This window comes from Kogia breviceps, chromosome 1 (assembly GCF_026419965.1).
Source record: "Kogia breviceps isolate mKogBre1 chromosome 1, mKogBre1 haplotype 1, whole genome shotgun sequence".
NCBI classification, from domain to species: domain Eukaryota; kingdom Metazoa; phylum Chordata; class Mammalia; order Artiodactyla; family Physeteridae; genus Kogia; species Kogia breviceps.
The window spans coordinates 187,501,189-187,519,442 of NC_081310.1; the positions used below are offsets into that span (position 1 = coordinate 187,501,189).

General features: G+C 52.4%; 1 protein-coding gene across 2 annotated transcripts in view; it reads right to left on the reverse strand.

Moving 5' to 3' along the window:
• Positions 1-11,595, reverse strand: part of HTR6 (5-hydroxytryptamine receptor 6) — a 46,886-nt gene extending 35,291 nt beyond the window's left edge. The window contains exons 1-2 of one of the 2 annotated variants that reach the window (XM_067016144.1): positions 10,247-11,595; positions 154-333 (exon numbers count right to left, since the gene is read on the reverse strand). In XM_067016144.1, coding sequence (XP_066872245.1) covers positions 154-333; positions 10,247-10,960 — 894 coding nt within the window. In that variant the 5' untranslated portion in view covers positions 10,961-11,595. The remainder of the gene's footprint in view (positions 1-153; positions 334-10,246) is intronic. The other variant, XM_059083672.2, reaches the window with a different exon arrangement.
• Between the last annotated feature and the right edge of the window lie 6,659 nt (positions 11,596-18,254).

Below are 18,254 nucleotides of genomic sequence, written 5' to 3' on the forward strand. Positions count from 1 at the left end.
TCACGCCCGGTCCTGGAGTCGGGACGCAGGCCACCCCCACCCAGCATGGCTGGGACAGACACATAAACACATGTAGACGCAGCCCGCCCTCCTCCCTCCCTGGGTCTGGGCAGGGGTGGGGCTCAGGGCCTCCCCAGCAAGGCGTGGACTTACCTGTCCCTGTGGTAGCATTACCTGGGCTATGTTGACCACAAAGAAGGGCAACCAGGTCACAAAGAACATGCCCAGCAGGATGCCCAGTGTCAGGCTGGCCTTCAAGGCCTTCCTGCTGTGCTTGGTGGCTAGACGCCTGCTGTCAGCTGACTCCACCCCGGGGCATGGGGTCCTGGGCACCTGCGGAAAGGAAAGCCACGTGATTTAGTGAACAATGAACCCCAGTCTGACCCTATTCCCAGCCACAGACTGAGCCGTACTCCTCATTGTAGACTGAGCCCTAGTACCAGTATTAAACTGAGCCCTGACCCTTGAATGAGCTCCAACAGTAGTCCTAGAGTGAGGCCTGACCCTGACTCCCGACTGAACCTTGACCTTGGCTTCAGACTGAGCCCTGACATCAGCAATAAGATAAGCCCTACTCATGGCCCTGAACCCCTGATTCCCTATCATAGGTTGAGCCCTACATAAACAAGATCTCAAACTGAGCCTCAACCCCGGACCAGACTGAGCCCAATTTTAGCACCAGACTGAGCCCTGATTCCAGGAATAGACGGAGCCTTGGTCCCGGTCCTGCACCGAGCTAAGACCCTGACCCAGCACTTCACAAGGAGCTCTAGGAAGTACAGTGAGATTTCCTAGGTGCTGGGGCTCCTGGTCATGTGTGTTGGCCAGTGTCAAATGCTGTCGTTTGCAAGGCGTGTGGGTCTTCTGAACTGTTGGATTTGTGTTCGGGGCAGTGTTGTCCTGTACTGCACTTTGGCACTACGGGAATTAGCTGCAATTGAACCGTACTTGACAAAAGAGGACAGTTGCTGTCCAGGGCTTGGCAATCTCTTTGCCTCTGGATTCTCTTCGTATTTTGGAGCGATGGTTTTGTCTGCACCACTGCCCTCGTACTCCACAAAATAAAGTGCATTTTTGAAAATATGTGCCCCAAACAAATGTGTACAATTAAATCTGTATAAATTACTAGGGATGCGGGCAATCTTGGCATTTTACACACAGATTTCACTGTGGACTGACAGACATCTCCATTCCCACACGTGGACTCCGTGAGCGGGAACTGGGGGAGAGGAGGAGGAAAAAAGTAGGAGCTGCTCCATGGGGAACACCGCATGAGGGGTTAGAATGTGACTTTACAAATGGGAGCGCAGGCGTCCCAAAACATTAAAAAGGCTCTCTGATCCCAGATGACCCATTAGCCCAGAGGTTTTCTTAAGTTTTTCAACTTTGTGAGTCCATTGAGATGCTAATGAAATCTACAAAACCACTCCTCAGAAAACAAAAAGCTTATAAAATTTTATAAATACACACACACACACACACACACACACACAGAAAAAAGTTCCCTCCTGTCCAGAGGGTTCAGAGAACACTGTGAAGTCCATCCATGAAACCCCTAGGGGTCCACGAAAGCTGGAATGTGAAACCCTCCTCTGAACCATGTATTGTAATCAATTTGGATTTTCATACATCAGCTTTCCACAAGGCAAGATCCACCTATATTGACACTTTTTAAGTAAATACCGGTATGCAGAGGTGCGCACAATTTATTGAATTATGAAGCGGTATGTGGGCTGCCTGGGAATATACCTGGGCTTTGAAAGCCAGAGATTTCCCCCCAACATTTTCTAAACTGCACGAGAGCCCAGCTTAGCTCTTGCGGCAACCAAAGATAGCTTGGGTATGGGAAGATGAAAGAGAAGGAGGCAGGAAGGGAACCAGATTCCCAGGCAACCTTCACAGATGAAAACGGGGTGGAGGAGGCAAAGCCCAGTGGTGTCAGCCCTGCGAGCACCAAAGCCGAACCCCCTATACCCCATTCTCCTCCCAGCCCTTTTTCTCTCCCGGCCCCCTCAGGGTGGCCAGACTTGGTTACTGTCCATGGTGCTGAAAACCCAGCTGCATGCCTGCAGTATCTTTCTATAGGATCCGGAATGGCAATGGGCAGGGGAGGGGAGACAGGCACACTGCAACTCCCACCCTTCGATGTGTTTCTCCAAGTGAAATCTGGTTAGACAAATATCAAAGACACCCAGAGCAGCCTAAAAGAGGCCCTTGATTTCTCCCCTCTGTCTTGGTGGGGCAGCATTGTGCAGAGGTAAGAGCTTGTTTTAAGACAAGTGATCTGGCTTCAAATCATGCCTCAGGCACTTACTCGCCCTGTGATCTTGACAGTCTCTGTTTCCACATCTGCAAAGTGGGAGAAAATACTCACCTTACGGAGTTGCTTTCAACCTGTGGATATACGTGCATGCTCAGTGCCCGACATAGAGTAAGTGTAAATACATAGCAGCCCTGATGTCGATTCAGCAGTATGAGTAGGAGGCTGGGGGAGTTTTTAGCACCCTCAGGAGCCCTGTTTTTCTGCCAGCAGCTTGAGCTTTCCAAAGCAGCACAGATGTCAGGACAAATGCTCTGACCCGCTATGCTATAGCAAGGAAGAAAAAGAGGATCTGCTTTTCTCTCTCCTTCTCGTTTTCTCTTCTCCAGAGTGAACTCTATATGGCTCCCGTGGCTCAACCTGTTCAACCTGGAGGGAGAGGCCCCTGCTTCCCCAAAAGAATCTCCTAGGATCTGCCGTGACTTTGAATTGCTGCCACCAGTGGGGACAGACATATGGGGAAGAGGGAGACACCGTCTCCAGAAAGCCCTAGCCACACGGGTACCCCCTGGCCCCTGAAGACCTGGGGAGGGGGCAAAAGACAGCTGTGATCTTGCTAGAGCTCTAGGGCACTAGGGTACCAAGGCACTCAGGGAGACATTTGGGGGCAGTCATCAGGGGAGGGTGATCCAGAGGAGCTAACCATGATCTGAGAGTCCCTCTCTAGTCTTCCTAGGAACAAACCTGTATTTCTCTTTCTGCTCTTCTCCCCAAAGAGTTGACCCAAGAACACAAGCAAGAGGGAAGAGAGAAGGAATTGAGGCTCAGAGATGGTGGGGGAACCTTCCCAAGGTCACATTGTGCCAGTACAAAGCCTCAAACAAAAGCACCAGTGACCCCAAATGATCATCTCCACTTACTGAGCACTTACTACGCATCAGCGGTTGATGTTCATTCTACCACTGAGTGTTTATGGGAGGAAGGTATTATCATCTCCATCTTGCAGAGGAGGTTCAGAGAGGCAAAATAACTTTCCAGGAGTCACACAGCAGACAAGTGCTGAGTTAGGGAGTCAAAGTCATCTCTGGCTCCAGAAACTGCACTTCACCAGGCTGTTTCCCTTTTGGAGGATGGCACCCCCAAGTAAAACCCCACCACTGTCACTGAGAGGCCCTCAGGGAGCAGAAGCCAGTGGCAACCGCCAGGCCACACTCTGGGTTCTGACTGATGCCAGCCTCCCCCTTCCCACTTCTCTCTGCCCTGTAGCCACCTCATGGCCCCATGGCACGTTCTGTTGTTTGCGTGTCCCTCATACATATCTGTGGCATTTGTCACTGTCAGAGGGCAGCTACTGGAGGACAATTTGGCAGTGCCCTTCCAGGAGGCAAGTCCGCTTACAGGTCCTTATGTCCATAAAAACCTGTACCTGTGTCTCTACCCTTGGCTTGGACAAGAATTGGTATGTACCACAGCACCATTCGTGATAGGAAAAAACGTGGAAACAGCCCAAAAGTCCATCAAAAGGAGAGTGGTTAAATAAACCCCGGTACATTACCACTATAGAATGCAACACGGATGTTTAAAAGAATGAATTGATCAAATGGAAGGATCTCCACGACACATTATCAAATGATAACGGCAAGTCGTACAAACAAGAGATACAGCATGATTCCCTTTGTTTAAAAAAGTACACAAAGCAAAGCACTAAGTTTCTTGAGGTACATACACAAATATGGAAACACACAGAAAAAGAACCGGAAAGACATTGAGAGACCTAGGAGTGGGAGGGGATTGGATGGGGTCTGAGAGGTCTTTTATTTTATCGTTATTGATGAATTTTCATTTTAAAGTGTACTTACGTTTTCCCTCGTGTAATTTCAAATTTGTACGATCACCTAATCATAGCGTGAGGTAGGATAGACCCTGGAGCCAGACTGCCTGGTTTAAATCATGGCTCTGTTACTAACTAGCTGAGTGGCCTTAAGCAAGGTACTTTACCTCTCTATGCCTCAGCTTGCTCATCTGTAAAATGGCAATTACAATGGCATCTACCTCGTAGGATTGTAGTCAGGATTAAATAAGATAATAGAAAGTTACTTGAACAGTGCCTGGCACAGAGTAAGTGCCGTGTGATTGTTAGTGATCCTTGTTGCTGTTTATTGTTATTTGTGTTCACCTCAGCTGCTTCACACGGTGATGAGGCTGCTGATGGCAGCGAGGGTGATTTTTCCCCCCAGAAAGTCTCAAAGGGGTGAGCTCCCCAGAACCGTGCATTTTTACCATCAAGAGGAAAGGATAGGAATTAACATTTGTCAAGCACCTACTATGTGCCAGGTGATTCTTCAAACAGCCTCAAATGATAAATAGCATCACCCCGAGACAGAGGGAGGTGAGTGACTCATCCAAAGTCATCCAGCTGCGACGGGAAAGAGGCAGGGTCTGAACCCGTGCTCAGACAGACGCACAAGCTCCTGTGCCCCAGCTGCACCAGGCAACCTCGTTCTGAGCAGCAGCCACGGCTGTCATGCTCGGCTCTGCTCCTCTGCCAGCCTCTCCCACTCTGCCCCCTCCTCCCCCTCCAAGATATTTCTGTGATCACAGCCTCCTCCTCTGAGGAGGAGGAAGCAGAGATGCAAGGCAAGATGGATCACTAGGACCGAATGATGCATAGCTGGGTGATGGAAGCTGAAAAAGCTGGGCTAGGAGAACAAGGAGGAGAAATTGAGGGAGAGGAGGAAGGCATGGGGTGCAGAAGGAAGGAAGAGGGGTGAGCTGGAACGGAGGGAGGGGGGATAGAGAAGGGGCAAAGATGAGGTGGAGAGGAAGAGGAGAGGGAAAGGGTCTTGACCACAGAGACACAGGAATCCTGGCAGAGGGAGAAAGAGACTAAGATGCAGGAACTCCCAGCTGAGCCACCTGCTGCCATTTCCCATCAGGCTGAGCACCCACACGGGTCCCTCTGGAATCCCCCAAGGATGTGTACCATCCCCACATGGGCACCCACCTTTCACACACACACACACACACACACACACACACACACACACTCCTGCCCTGGCGGCATCTCACTCTGGCACCGCCTCTCACACCCCCCTCTCCAACCCCAGCCCATATACCCCGCCTGACCTCTAAGCAGAGCTCTTTCTCACAGCCCCTGGGGCTGGGAAGACCTGACCGAAACCGCTGAGCCAAACCAGTGGCTTTTCAAAAGGCCATTCACATCAATAGGCAGATGTGGTGGATAGAGGCATAGAAAGATGCTCCAGCCAGCTCAGCTCCCTTGTCCGAAACCCCAGAAGAGCCAGGACTTCAGGGACGGGTGCCCAGCCCCCTTCCCTCTGTGGGGAAGCTAGAGGCTGGATCGGAGAAGGAGCTAAGGGTTCGGTGGGGCTGGGAAGAGGAGGAAAGGGGCCTAACACACCCCCCAGTTCTGTTCATTCTCATCAGTTCCTTTAGGTCCAGGCACTGAGAGTGCCTCCGTCCCCAGGCTGGATGCTGCCGGACTCTGGGGCAGGCCAGCTTGGGTGAGGGAAGTGGGTCACAATCCAGGAGGCCAGAGTAGAGGCGGCATCCCAGAAGCAAATTCCCCCAATGCAGGCAATTCTCCAGGCAACAAGGAAAATTGCCCTGCAGAAGGCTTGCTTAGGATCTGAGTGGGTTTGGAAGCAAGGGCAATAGTAGAGTCTGACACTGTCTCATTCAAATAAAGAGAGGGCTTCCCTGGTGGCGCAGTGGTTGAGAGTCCGCCTGCCGATGCAGGGGACGCCGGTTCGTGCCCCGGTCCGGGAAGATCCCACATGCCGCGGAGCGGCTGGGCCCGTGAGCCGTGGCCGCTGCGCCTGCGCGTCCGGAGCCTGTGCTCCACAATGGGGGAGGCCACAACAGTGAGAGGCCCGCAAACTGCAAAAAAAAAAAAAGGCTTTCCAGAAAGTAGGAAGGATTTGCACAAACCCATTTCTGGCTTGAGAGGCTGCGGGTCATTCTGCCAGCTAAAGGACCCGTGAAGACTCCTCCCAGACTTTGGTTTCGTGACTTCCTTGCTTCAGTTTGCAAACGTATGCACAGGGAGTCATAGATCCTGAATGTTTCCTGGCGGAGGCACCCATCTTATAAGCTCCAGAACCTCATCATCATAGGGCTTTGTGATCAGTGTCTCTCTCTCCAGCTAGAAAGTAGATTCCAACAGGGCAGGATCTTCTCAGACCCTCTCATCCCTGCAACCACAGCACAAGGGAGGTACTCAACACAGTGCCAAGGAGCTGAATCAATGTACTAAAAAGTGCAGGATTCATCAGCTACAAGAACTGCTTCTAAAAGTGGGAGAAAAGGGAGAAATGTGAGTTGGGATTGAATCCCCGGCTCTGTGAAGCACTGCTGTTCATTTTGTTTCTCTCCTCACTGTGCACTGACCACTCGTGACACGCCAGGCACTGTTTTAGGTGCTGGGAATATAGCAATCGAGACAAGTCCTCACCCTCATAGAACTTACATTCTAGTAGGAGGAAATAAATAGTCAAACAGTAAATGGGAAAGTATATAATATGTCAGGCGGTGGTATTTGTTGCTGAGAAGAACTTAGGAAATTAGGACTGGACGGGATCTGGACAAGTATGGCTGTTACGACTCTTGACGAAGTGATTAGGGAAGACAGTCGAGCAGAGGCCAGAAGAAAGTGATGGAAGTTAGGGGGAGAAGCATGAGTAGATGTGAGGAGATGGCACTTCAGGCACAGGGAGCAGCAGGTGCAAAGGTCCTGAGGCAGAAGTGTGCTTGGTATGCTCAAGGAATAACAAGGGGGCCAGGGGAGCTGAAAGAGAAGGAGTGTGGAGGGTGGTGGAAGGAAAGGAGGCCAGAGAAGGAGCAGAGGAATGACATAACAGGGCCTGCTTTTTTTTTTTTTTCCTTTTGGCCATGCCTCACAGCTTGCGTTGAAAGTGCCAAGTCCTAACCACTGGACAGCCAGGGAATTCCCAGGACCTGCATTTTAAAAGGATCGCTGTGGCTGCTGTGTAAGATCAAAAGGGAGCAAGGATGGGCTCAGGAAGCCAGTGGGTGATCGCTGCAATAACCCAGGCATCAGAAGCCCAGGGGGCCAAGGGAGGCAACCGAGACATGCGAAGTGTTTTGAAAGCAGAAAGCACACTGGGTGTGCAGTGTGAGAAAAAGAGAGGCATCCAGGCTGCCTCCAAGGTTCCTGGCCTGAGCAACTCATATCAGTTAGTCGATATGAGGAACACAAGGGAGGGACTATGTCTGGAGCCTGGAAAATCCGGAGTTCTGTTGCGGTCAGTGGTAAGTAAGTGGCCCAGGCTGGAAGTCACCCGTGTGTAGGTGGTACTTCTGGTCATGGCACAAGACCAGCTCACTGAACGAATGTGGGAAAAGAGCAAGGAGGTCAGAGGACTGAGGCCGGGGGATGCCTCAGAGGGTGGTGGAGCCAGAGGACCCAGTAGAGGAGACGGAGAAGGCGCAGCCGGTGGCGTGGAGGGTCTCGCGCCGGGTGGCGTCCCTGAGGTCAATGTTTTAAGAGCGTGTCACTGCCCACAGGCAGCACAACGCTCAGATCCAGGCGTTGGCATCAGCCAGACCTGAGCCTGAACCTCACCAACCAGCTGTGCAACCCTGGGCAAGTCACCTCCCCTCGGTTTCCCCAGATGTCAAACAAGGATGATGATTACTTGCCCCGTTGGGTGTTTGGGGGATTCGCTTAGCTCAGCGCCTGGCAGGTGGAGTGCGCTCAAAGGCTGTGGGGCTGCGGCTGTTAGCACTTGGAGGACACCTGCCCAGGTGCTGAGGCCACAGTCTCAGGTACAATCCTGGCCAGTTAGCTTCATGGAAAGAGAATCTATGCATCACAGACACTGTTGGAACCGAGAATCCAGACCAAGGCCATCCAACTTCTCACCTCCTTAGTCACTGGGGCAGAGCTCCCCAGAGTGTGAGAACTGGAGATAGCCTTGGGTGGTAAATGGACACCCCATAAACTAACTGAGTCACAGAGTGGGAACATAGGCCTTTACAGTTCCCTCCCAGCTCTTCTGGTTACGTCAAGAGAAAGCCTCGTGTCAACGGTACTGTGCCTTTAACATCCCTCCAACATCTAACGAAGAGAAAGCAGGCCTCAGGCTCGGCATCTCCAGCCATCCAGGCTGGACTTTGGTAACGCTGCTGGTGCTTCTGCAGACTCAGTGAGGTGGTGTTTGTGATCACCTTCTATTTACAGCGAGGATACTGACTGCCCATCTCCGGAAGAGGAAAGAAGTTTTCTTTCTAAATAAATTCATGGGAGTAAAAAGATAAATGAGATAACTCCAAGGAAATGCTAAGTACATACGGATGCAGAGGCTTGAGGAGGGTGTGAGGGGGGGTGGAGGGGTAGCAAGGCAGATACCACAAGGCAGTTCTCAAACGCCTGAAGTCTGGGAAACGCTCCTTTACAAGAACCCAGGGAGAGAGGATGGAGTGCCCAGGGCAGCTGCCCTACAGCCGCAGAACCAAGTCAGGGTCACAGCCACCTGCTGAGACTCAAGAACGTTCTCCAGTGAGTACAGATGGGGGAAGGGGCAGGACCGCAGCCAGGACCTCCTCCTGTCCACCCAAGACCCTGTCCTCCTACTTGATGGGCCTCACTGCTGGGATGACACGGGTAAGCCTCTCTGGGGTGGGGGCACTGCCGACCAGGGTGTTAGCCTCTCAGCCCCCATCTATCCAGTGACCCCCCCACCAAGGTACCTCCCATCCTGTAGGCACCTCCTCCACCTGAGGCTACACCAAGATGACACTGGAGAGCCCATGTGGGATCTTCTTGGGAGCCTGTGACTTAATTCTCTAGGGCTCAGGCCTGGTCAGTGTAAAGTCCCATCCCTTGGCATGAACAATAGGACTCGGGCACCGTGTGACCCACTCCACTCTAGGCACCGCAGACCTTGAGCAAAGAGCACCGACCCCATTCACAGGTAATCAGTGGGCACCTACTATGCACAGTGGAGATGAAACCCCACTCAGATACACCCAGCCCTCGTGGGAGCCTACACTCCAGTGGGGGAGACAGACAACGAACAAAGCAACAAATAAACTGGGCCTCGGGATCCAGAATGAAAGGGTGGGGGGGGCAGAGAGGTCTGCAGACAGTGTGGTCAGGGAGGGCCTCTGGGAAGGGGTGACCTGTGAGCTGAAGAAGAGTCTCAGTCAGGCAAGGGCGGCCCCAGGGGAAGAACATTCCAGGCAGAGGGCACAGCCAGTGCAAAGAGCTGGGCACAGAATCAGTCTGGTGCCTATCAGGAGTGTCAGAAGGGCCACAGGACTGCCGCAGAGAAAGGGGCGGGGAGGGGAAGAGGTGCAGCTGGAGAGGTTTTCAGGATCGGATCCCGAGGCCAGATCTTGACACAGGTCCCCCCTTTATCTCGAGAGCAGTGGAGAGCCACTGACGGGTTTGAAGCAAGGGAGGGAGGTGATCACGCTTCTGGTTTTGTTTGTGCAGAAAATGGATAGGAGTGGGTCTGGCATGGAGGCAGGGAGAGCCAGAAGGAGACTCTATCAAAGGCTCCCAGGTAAGACGCAATGGTGGCTTGGATCAGGAAGGTGGCATTGGAGATGACACATGTTTAGAGGCAGCACCAACAGGCCTTGCAAATGAATCCCATGAGCATGAGGGAGAGAAATCACTCCTAAGTTTCTGGCGTGCGATGCCATGATGGTGCCATTTGCCACGATGGGGACGACGGGGGGACGAGCGGGTGGGGAGAGCTGGGACCCCCTGAATTCCCTGTTGCACATGTTACCTTCGAGAAGACTGCCCCACATCCTGGAGCGTCCTGTGGACAGGTGGACATAGAGTCTGGAGTTCAGGAGAAAGGTGGGACTGGGCAGGACCAGTTGGAGGTCGTCAGCAATTGTATATTACATGGCAGGTGCCTAGCGCGCGCCCAAGGGCTGCTCATTCTTCTCCATCCCACGAGCCCGGGTCTCCCTGCGCGCCCCGGGTACCTGCAGCGTCTCCGAGGCCTGGACGGCCATGCCGGTGGTGAGGGAGGCCACCTGCACGGCCTGCTTGCGGGCGGCCAGCAGGATCCTGCAGTAGGTGAAGCAGATGGCGCCCGAGGGCAGGAAGAAGGTGAGGCCCGACGCCACCAGGACGAAGGGCAGGCTGGCCAGCAGGCGGCACTGGCCCGGGGCGGGCGCCCGCGCGCGGCCCAACTCGTGCCAGCCCAGCAGCAGGGGCAGGAAGGAGGCGAGCGCGGCCAGGCTCCAGGCGCTCAGGACCAGCGCCAGAGCGCGCGGGGGCGTCATGCGCAGCTTGTAGCGCAGCGGCGAGAGGATGAGCAGGTAGCGGTCCAGGCTGATCAGGCAGAGGTTGAGGATGGAGGCGCTGCAGCACATCACGTCGAAGGCGGCCCAGAGCAGGCAGAGGCCCCGCGCCAGCACCCAGCGCCCGTACAACGCATTCAGCATGGCCGGCGGCATCACCACCAGCCCCACCATCAGGTCCGACGTGAAGAGCGACACCAGGAAGAAGTTGGACGTGTTGCGCAGCGTGGGCTGCGTGCAGATAAGCGCGATGAGCAGCGAGTTGGCCGCCGCCGTCAGCGTGATGACCACACACAGCGCGGCCGCCACCCAGCCGCTGCCCCCCGGCTCCGATGGCGGCCCCGACTCCCAGTCCGGGGTGCTGTTGTTGGCGGGGCCCTGCTCTGGGACCATGAGGGCGGAGGGCGAGGACGTGAGGCCCGAAAGGGATCCGGGGGACGAGGTAGGGCGGGCGGGAAGACGGGGAGAGGGAACTGCAGGAGCAGAGGCTGGGTGGGCGTAGCCGGTGAGAACAGACACCCCCCCCCCCCGGCGCCGCAGGTGGGAAGATATGAGTGGGGCTCCGGGTCAAGGGGCAGCAACCCGAGGAGGAGGGAGAGGGGGTCTTTGGGCGTCCTCGGGTGTGACGTAGGGACACCTGGAGCAAACGGGTAAGAAGTCTGGGGGGGGGGTGCACCTGATGAGGAGAGTCCTGCAGAAGGAGCGGGCCGAAAGGCAGGAGGTCAGGGACGGTGACTCTGGGCGTTTGGCCGAGGGGGAGCAGAGCCCCTAGAGGGGGCGGGCGGTAAGATGGGTCGAGGGCCGGGACCCGGGGAGGTGGGAGCCCAGGGCGAACGGGCTCTATCCAGGCCGCCCCGCGGCAGGTGGGCGTAGCGGGGCTGCGCCAGGTGGGGAGCCGCGGTGCTGGGGGTCGCAGGGTGTGGGGGTCCAAGGGCCAGAGCAAAGCCCCGGCGGGGAAGGCAGGTCTCAGAGCCAGCGCAGAGGCACCCCGGGCTCGGGCGGACGCGGTCCCCGCGGCGAGAAGGGAGGACGCCGCGCCGGTCCGCGGGGAGAGAAGGAGCAGCGGACGCGCCTCCGCCCCTCCCCGCCCGGCCGCGGGTCGCCGGCCGCGCTCCCTCCCGCGCTCGGCACCTGGGGCGCTGAGCGCTGCCCCGCCGCCGGCGACTGCGGCAGGAGCCGCGGGGCCAGGAGAGGAAGAAGCGGTCGCGGGCCGGGCAGGCGCCCGGGGACCGGGAGACTCCGCTAGGGGCCGGCGCGCACCGAAGAGCGGTGGCTGCTTCCAGGAGCGCGCGGTCCCCGCGCCGCGGAGCCTGCGCCCAGCCCCGCGGTGGGCGGGGAGAGCCGAGCCCGGGACTCGCAGGCGGGCGGGGTTCCTGGTACCCCCAGGCCTGCAGAGGGATGATCCGAGCGCTCCGGCTGCGCCAGGTCGCCTCCCAGCTCTAGCAGCCTCCACCCCCCGCATGCCCCTCCCCACCCACACGGGGCGCAGGAGGAACCCAGAGGAGGGGGCTGTGGCCCGCCTTCACCCAGGACTGCTCCCCATTGCGGGGCTGCCTACCCGCTACCAGGGAGAGCCCTGGTAGGAGGTATTGGGCAGATCGCTTGACATATATGTACACGTATATAATACTACACATACGTACATATACATTGTCTATAATATGCCATAGCCTATATAATCCTTCCTTCAAACCTTTAAACAGACGGCTACCTCCTCTTTACAGTCCTTCCGAGCAGAAGCCATCCTGCCCCCCTACAGCCCCAGGTACTAAGGATGAAGACCCCGAGGTGTTGGCACTCCCAGTCTACCCGAGAGTGACAACAGATTGGGGAATCCTCTGGCCAGGTGGGGTGCAGTCACTGCAGGTAGAGGGGTGGGGCGGGGCACACCCTGTGCCACGCTGCTGTGGTTTCCACCCACCCCCAACCAGAACTAAGAAGGGTCTCTACCTGACATGTCACGGTTTGATATCGTGGATTCCACAAACATTTATACTGAGCACCTACGAGGCGTCAGGCGCTGTTTTGCCCAATCTGGACACAACAGTAACCAAAACAAAGATCCAACTTCATTGAATTTACAGTCTATTGGACGGAGACATACAATAATCAGCATAATAAACGTTTAAAGTAGTCATAGAGTGATCATTGCTACAGAAAAAGAGGAAATGGAGAGGAATGTAAAGGGAATCTAGGGTAGAACAGGGTCTTTTCCCCTCCACAGAAGCAGGAAAATAATACCTCCCATGTTTAAGGTTCTTGCTGTGTTCCAGGAACTTTATTATACTATTCCTACCAATACAATAATGCTAAGAGGTAGGTGTTAACCCGGGGCTCAGAGAGGCCAAGGGCCTCACTCAAGGTCGCCAGCAGCTAGTGATCAAGTGGAACTGAAACTCGGGTCTCTGCCCAATGATGCCCAAGGCAGAGAATCTTCAAGACCCCGCACACCCCCATGCTCCCCCCAAACCACTGTTTGGCGCCCAGAATCCCAGCCTCGCCTGCACATGGGTCTGTGCAGCGGGAGGAGGACTGTTCTCCCTCCCAACGCCACCTGCACCACTGTGACAGTTTCTGTCGTGCCTCAAGGAACAGGATACCAAGCACTGGGCGGAGAACCAGAAAGCCCAGACTTGGGATCCCAGCTCCACTGCTAACCAGCTCTGTGGACTTAGGGTTGGCGACTCCATCTCCTTGGGCCACTGTTTTCTCCTCTGCAATAATTAGCAGAACTGTACAGCACCCACTTACAGGGGTGTTGGTGTCACCTGTAAATTTTCCAGTGCTGTGTCAATGCTGGCTATTGGCCTCAATGTTCCCATCTGTACAACGGGAATGCATTCAGCTCTTCAGTAACTCCTTCAGCCCAGGGATTTTTTTTTTTTTTTTTTTTTTTTTTTTTTGCGGTACACGGGCCTCTCACTGCTGTGGCCTCTCCCGTTGCAGAGCACAGGCCTCGGACGCACAGGCTCAGCAGCCATGGCTCACGGGCCCAGCCGCTCCGCAGCATGTGGGATTCTCCCGGACCGGGACACGAACCCGTGTCCCCTGCATCAGCAGGCGGGCTCTCAACCACTGCGCCACCAGGGAAGCCCCCAGCCCAGGGATTTTTGATGTGAGCAACAGCAGAACTGAGAAGTGCTGTGTGAAACACACTTTGGAGCCCAGTGACCTGGGTTCATAATCCTGATTCTGCTACTTGCTCTGTGACCTTGGCAAAGCCTCTTCATCTCTCTGCTGCTATGAAACTGGGGTAGTGGAGATATACATGGGATGAGTATTTAAACCATTTTGTGCAGATGAGGTGGCTGATAAATTTTAGCTTTGTGAAAATTAAAAGTATATAGTGAAATAGAATATTAGTCCCTCTGCTTTAGCTCTTTCAGTTTGATTCCTTTATTTAAAACACAAAAAACTAGGGGGAGGGAGAGGGATGGACTGGGAGTTTGGGGTTGGTAGATGCAAACTATTACATTTAGAATGGATAAACAACAAGGTCCTACTGTATAGCACAGGGAACTATATTCAATATCCTGTGATAAACCATAATGGAAAAGAATATATTAAAAAGAACACCTGGGGCTTCCCTGGTGGCGCAGTGGTTGAGAGTCCGCCTGCCGATGCAGGGGACACGGGTTCGTGCCCCGGTCCGGGAGGATCCCACATGCCGCGGAGCGGCTGGGCCCGTGAGCCATGGCCGCTGAGCCTGCGCGTCCGGAGCCTGCGCTCCGCAACGGGAGAGGCCACAGCAGTGAGAGGCCCGTGTACCACCAAAAAAAAAAAAAAAGAACACCTATATGTGTATAACTGAATCACTTTGCTGTACAGAAGAGATTGGCACAGCATTGTAAATCAACTACACTTCAATAATAAAATAGAATAGAATAATTTTTTTAAATCTAGGAAATTCCCTGGTGGTCCAGTGGTTAGGACTTGGCACTTTCACTTCTGGGGCTGGGTTCGATCCGTGGTCAGAGATCCAAGATCCCAGCAAGCCTCGCGTCATGGCCAAAAAAAAACTAAAGAAAACGTGACCAAAAATGTTAGCATTTGTTGATTCTTTTTGATAGATTAACAGATGCTTGTTATATTATGAGCTGTGCTTTGCTATAATCAACACCAAACACTCCCATTTACCATTGCAACTAAAAGAATAAAACACCTAGGAATAAACCTAACTAGGGAGACAAAAGACCTGTATGCAGAGAACTATAAGACACTGATGAAAGAAATTAAAGATGATACAAACAGGTGGAGAGATATACCATGTTCTTGGATTGGAAGAATCAGTATTGTGAAAATGACTCTACTACCCAAGCAATCTACAGATTCAATGCAATCCCTATCAAATTACCAATGGCATTTTTTACAGAACAAGAACAAAAAAATCTTAAAAATTGTATGGAGGGCTTCCCTGGTGGCGCAGTGGTTGAGAGTCTGCCTGCTGATGCAGGGGACACGGGTTCGTGCCCCGGTCTGGGAAGATCCCACATGCTGCAGAGCGGCTGGGCCCATGAGCCATGGCCGCTGAGCCTGCGCGTCCAGAGCCTGTGCTCCGCAACAGGAGAGGCCACAGCAGTGAGAGGCCCGCGTACCATTAAAAAAAGAAAGAAAGAAAGAAAAAAAAATTGTATGGAGACACAAAAGACCCCAAATAGCCAAAGCGGTCTTGAGGGGAAAAAAACAGAGCTGGAGGAATCAGGCTCCCGGACTTCAGACTATACTACAAAGCTACAGTAATCAAGACAATATGGTATTGGCACAAAAACAGAAATATAGATCAATGGAACAGGATAGAAAGCCCAGAGATAAACCCACGCACCTATGGTCACCTAATCTATGACAAAGGAAGCAAGGATATCCAATGGAGAAAAGACAGTCTCTTCAATGAGTGGTGCTGGGAAAACTGGATAGCTACATGTAAAAGAATGAAATTAGAACACTCCCTAACACCATACACAAAAATAAACTCAAAATGGATTAGAGACCTAAATGTAAGACCAGACACTATAAAACTCTTAGAGGAAAACATAGGTAGAACACTCTTTGACATAAATCACAGCAAGATCTTTTTTGATCCACCTCCTAGAGTAATGGAAATAAAAACAAAAATAAACAAATGGGACCTAATGAAACTTTAAAGCTTTTGCACAGCAAAGGAAACTACAAACAAGATGAAAAGACAACCCTCAGAATGGGAGAAACTATTTGCAAATGAATCAACGGACAAAGGATTAATCTCCAAAATATATATAGCTCATGAAGCTCAATATTAAAAAAACAAACAACCTAATCTAAAATTGGGCAGAACACCTAAATAGACATTTCTCCAAAGAAGACATACAGATGGCCAAGAAGCACATGAAAAGCTGCTCAACATCACTAATTATTAGAGAAATGCAAATCAAAACTACAATGATGTATCACCTCACACCAGTTAGAATGGGCATCATCAGAAAATCTACAAACAACAAATGCTGGAGAGGGTGTGGAGAAAAGAGAACCCTCTTACACTGTTGGTGGGAATGTAAATTGATACAGCCACTATGGGGAACAGTATGGAGGTTCCTTAAAAAATTAAAAATAGAATTATATGACCCAGCAATCCCACTCCTGGGCATATACCCAGAAAAAAACATAATTCAAAAAGACAGGGCTTCCCTGGTGGCGCAGTGGTTGAGAATCCGCCTGCCGATGCAGGAGACACGGGTTCGTGCCCTGGTCCGGGAAGATCCCACATGCCGCGGAGCAACTAAGCCCGTGAGCCATGGCCGCTAGGCCTGCGCGTCCGGAGCCTGTGCTCCACAACGGGAGAGGCCACAACAGTGAGAGGCCCGCATACCGAAAAAAAAAAAAAAAAAAAAAAAAAAAAGAGCAAAAAGACACATGCACCCCAACGTTAATTGCAGCACTATTTACAATAGCCAGGACATGGAAGCAACCTAAATGCCCATTGACAGACGAATGGATAAAGAAGTTCTGGAACATATATACAATGGAATATTACTCAGCCATAAAAAGGAACGAAATTGGGTCATTTGTAGAGGCGTGGATGGATCTAGAGACTGTCATACAGAGTGAAGTAAGTCAGAAAGAGAAAAACAAATATCGTATATTAACGCATATATGTGGAACCTAGAAAAATGGTACAGATGAACCGGTTTGCAGGGCAGAAATAGAGACACAGATACAGAGAACAAACATATGGACACCAAGGGGGGAAAGTGGCGGGGGGGAGGTGGTGTGATGAATTGGGAGATTGGGATTGACATGTATACACTAACATGTATAAAATGGATAACTAATGAGAACCTGCTGTATAAAATAATAAATAAAATTAAATTTTAAAAAATAATAATTTTTCAAGACTGGGCCTGGGTGGGGGTGCCACCTTGTGGCCACAGTTATTATCTTGAATTTAAGAACTTCTCAGAAGTTCTGCGTACGCACCTGAATTTGTCATTTCAGTCATGGAATGATACTGTCTTGGATGTCCTTAACATTTCAGGGTAGGGAGGGACCTTCAAAGATGCTCAGTGTTTTCTTTATTACTTCTAGCCACAGGGTGCTCCCTCCCTAGAGGAGAAGGCTTGTGCCACAATGGGACAGCTGAGTCTTAGGAAGTCCTCTGTCCCAGATCTCCATGCCTGTCAGTATATAGGGGACCAAGAAGAGCTGCTCATGACAGAGATGGAGAAACCAAGGTCCAGGGAGGTTGTGAGGACTGCTCAGAGCTGCTCTCGCAGGAGACATTAACCAACTGGTTAACTGAGGGCAGGGATTTGTCTGCTTTGTTCACTGTTGTATCCTCAGCACATATTAGGTTGCCATAAATATATGTTCAGTGAATGAATGAAGAAAACTATCAGCCCAACCACCAGCAGTTGTGGGCCAATCATTTACTCTCAATAATTATTATTATAATGGCTGACATTCATTGAGGTTCTATTATATGCCAGGCACTGTTCCAAGCTCTACATGTACATTGATTCATTCCCACGACCCTGGGAATGAGGTGGTGCGATCATTATTCCCCAACCTACTAACGGGAAAACTGAGCCTCAGAGATCTTAAGTGACTTGCTCAAGATCACACAGCTAGGAAGTAGCCCTGCCACGATTTGAACCCAGGCAGACAGGATTTTCCCAGAGGCTCAGAGCATGGGAGGAAAACTAGATTGGAGTTATTGGCTCTATATAGGCAAACAAGGAGGGGAAGCCGATACTAATTATCCGCCCATCAGGAGAGGGGCCAGCGTGGACAGTGCTGCGTCAGTGTTTATCCCTTGTAAAGATTTTCAATCCCTCCACCCTTGCGGGGATTGGGGAGAATGGCGGAGGGGGACCTTCAATTTTTCTTCTGGGCTGTCTTGGTGGTTCAGTTTGAGGTTGAAGAAGAGAAAAATTGGCCGTCACTAATCTATATCTCACTCCCGTTGGCAAACTGGCACACCTAGAGATGCTTCTCTGTTCTCGCAGATCTGGCTCCTCCCACTCGCTGCTCCCACATCCAATCAGCAGCGCCTCTTCTGTGTGGCCCCGCCTCTTTACCATGGCCCTGCCTCCCTAGGCCTACCCCGCCCCCACCCAATTCTGGCCTCCATCACCTCCTCCTTAGACTACTGCAGTCTCCAGCCTCCCCCTCCTCTTCCCACAAGACTCCTTTTCGTCTCGATGAAACCGTTCTG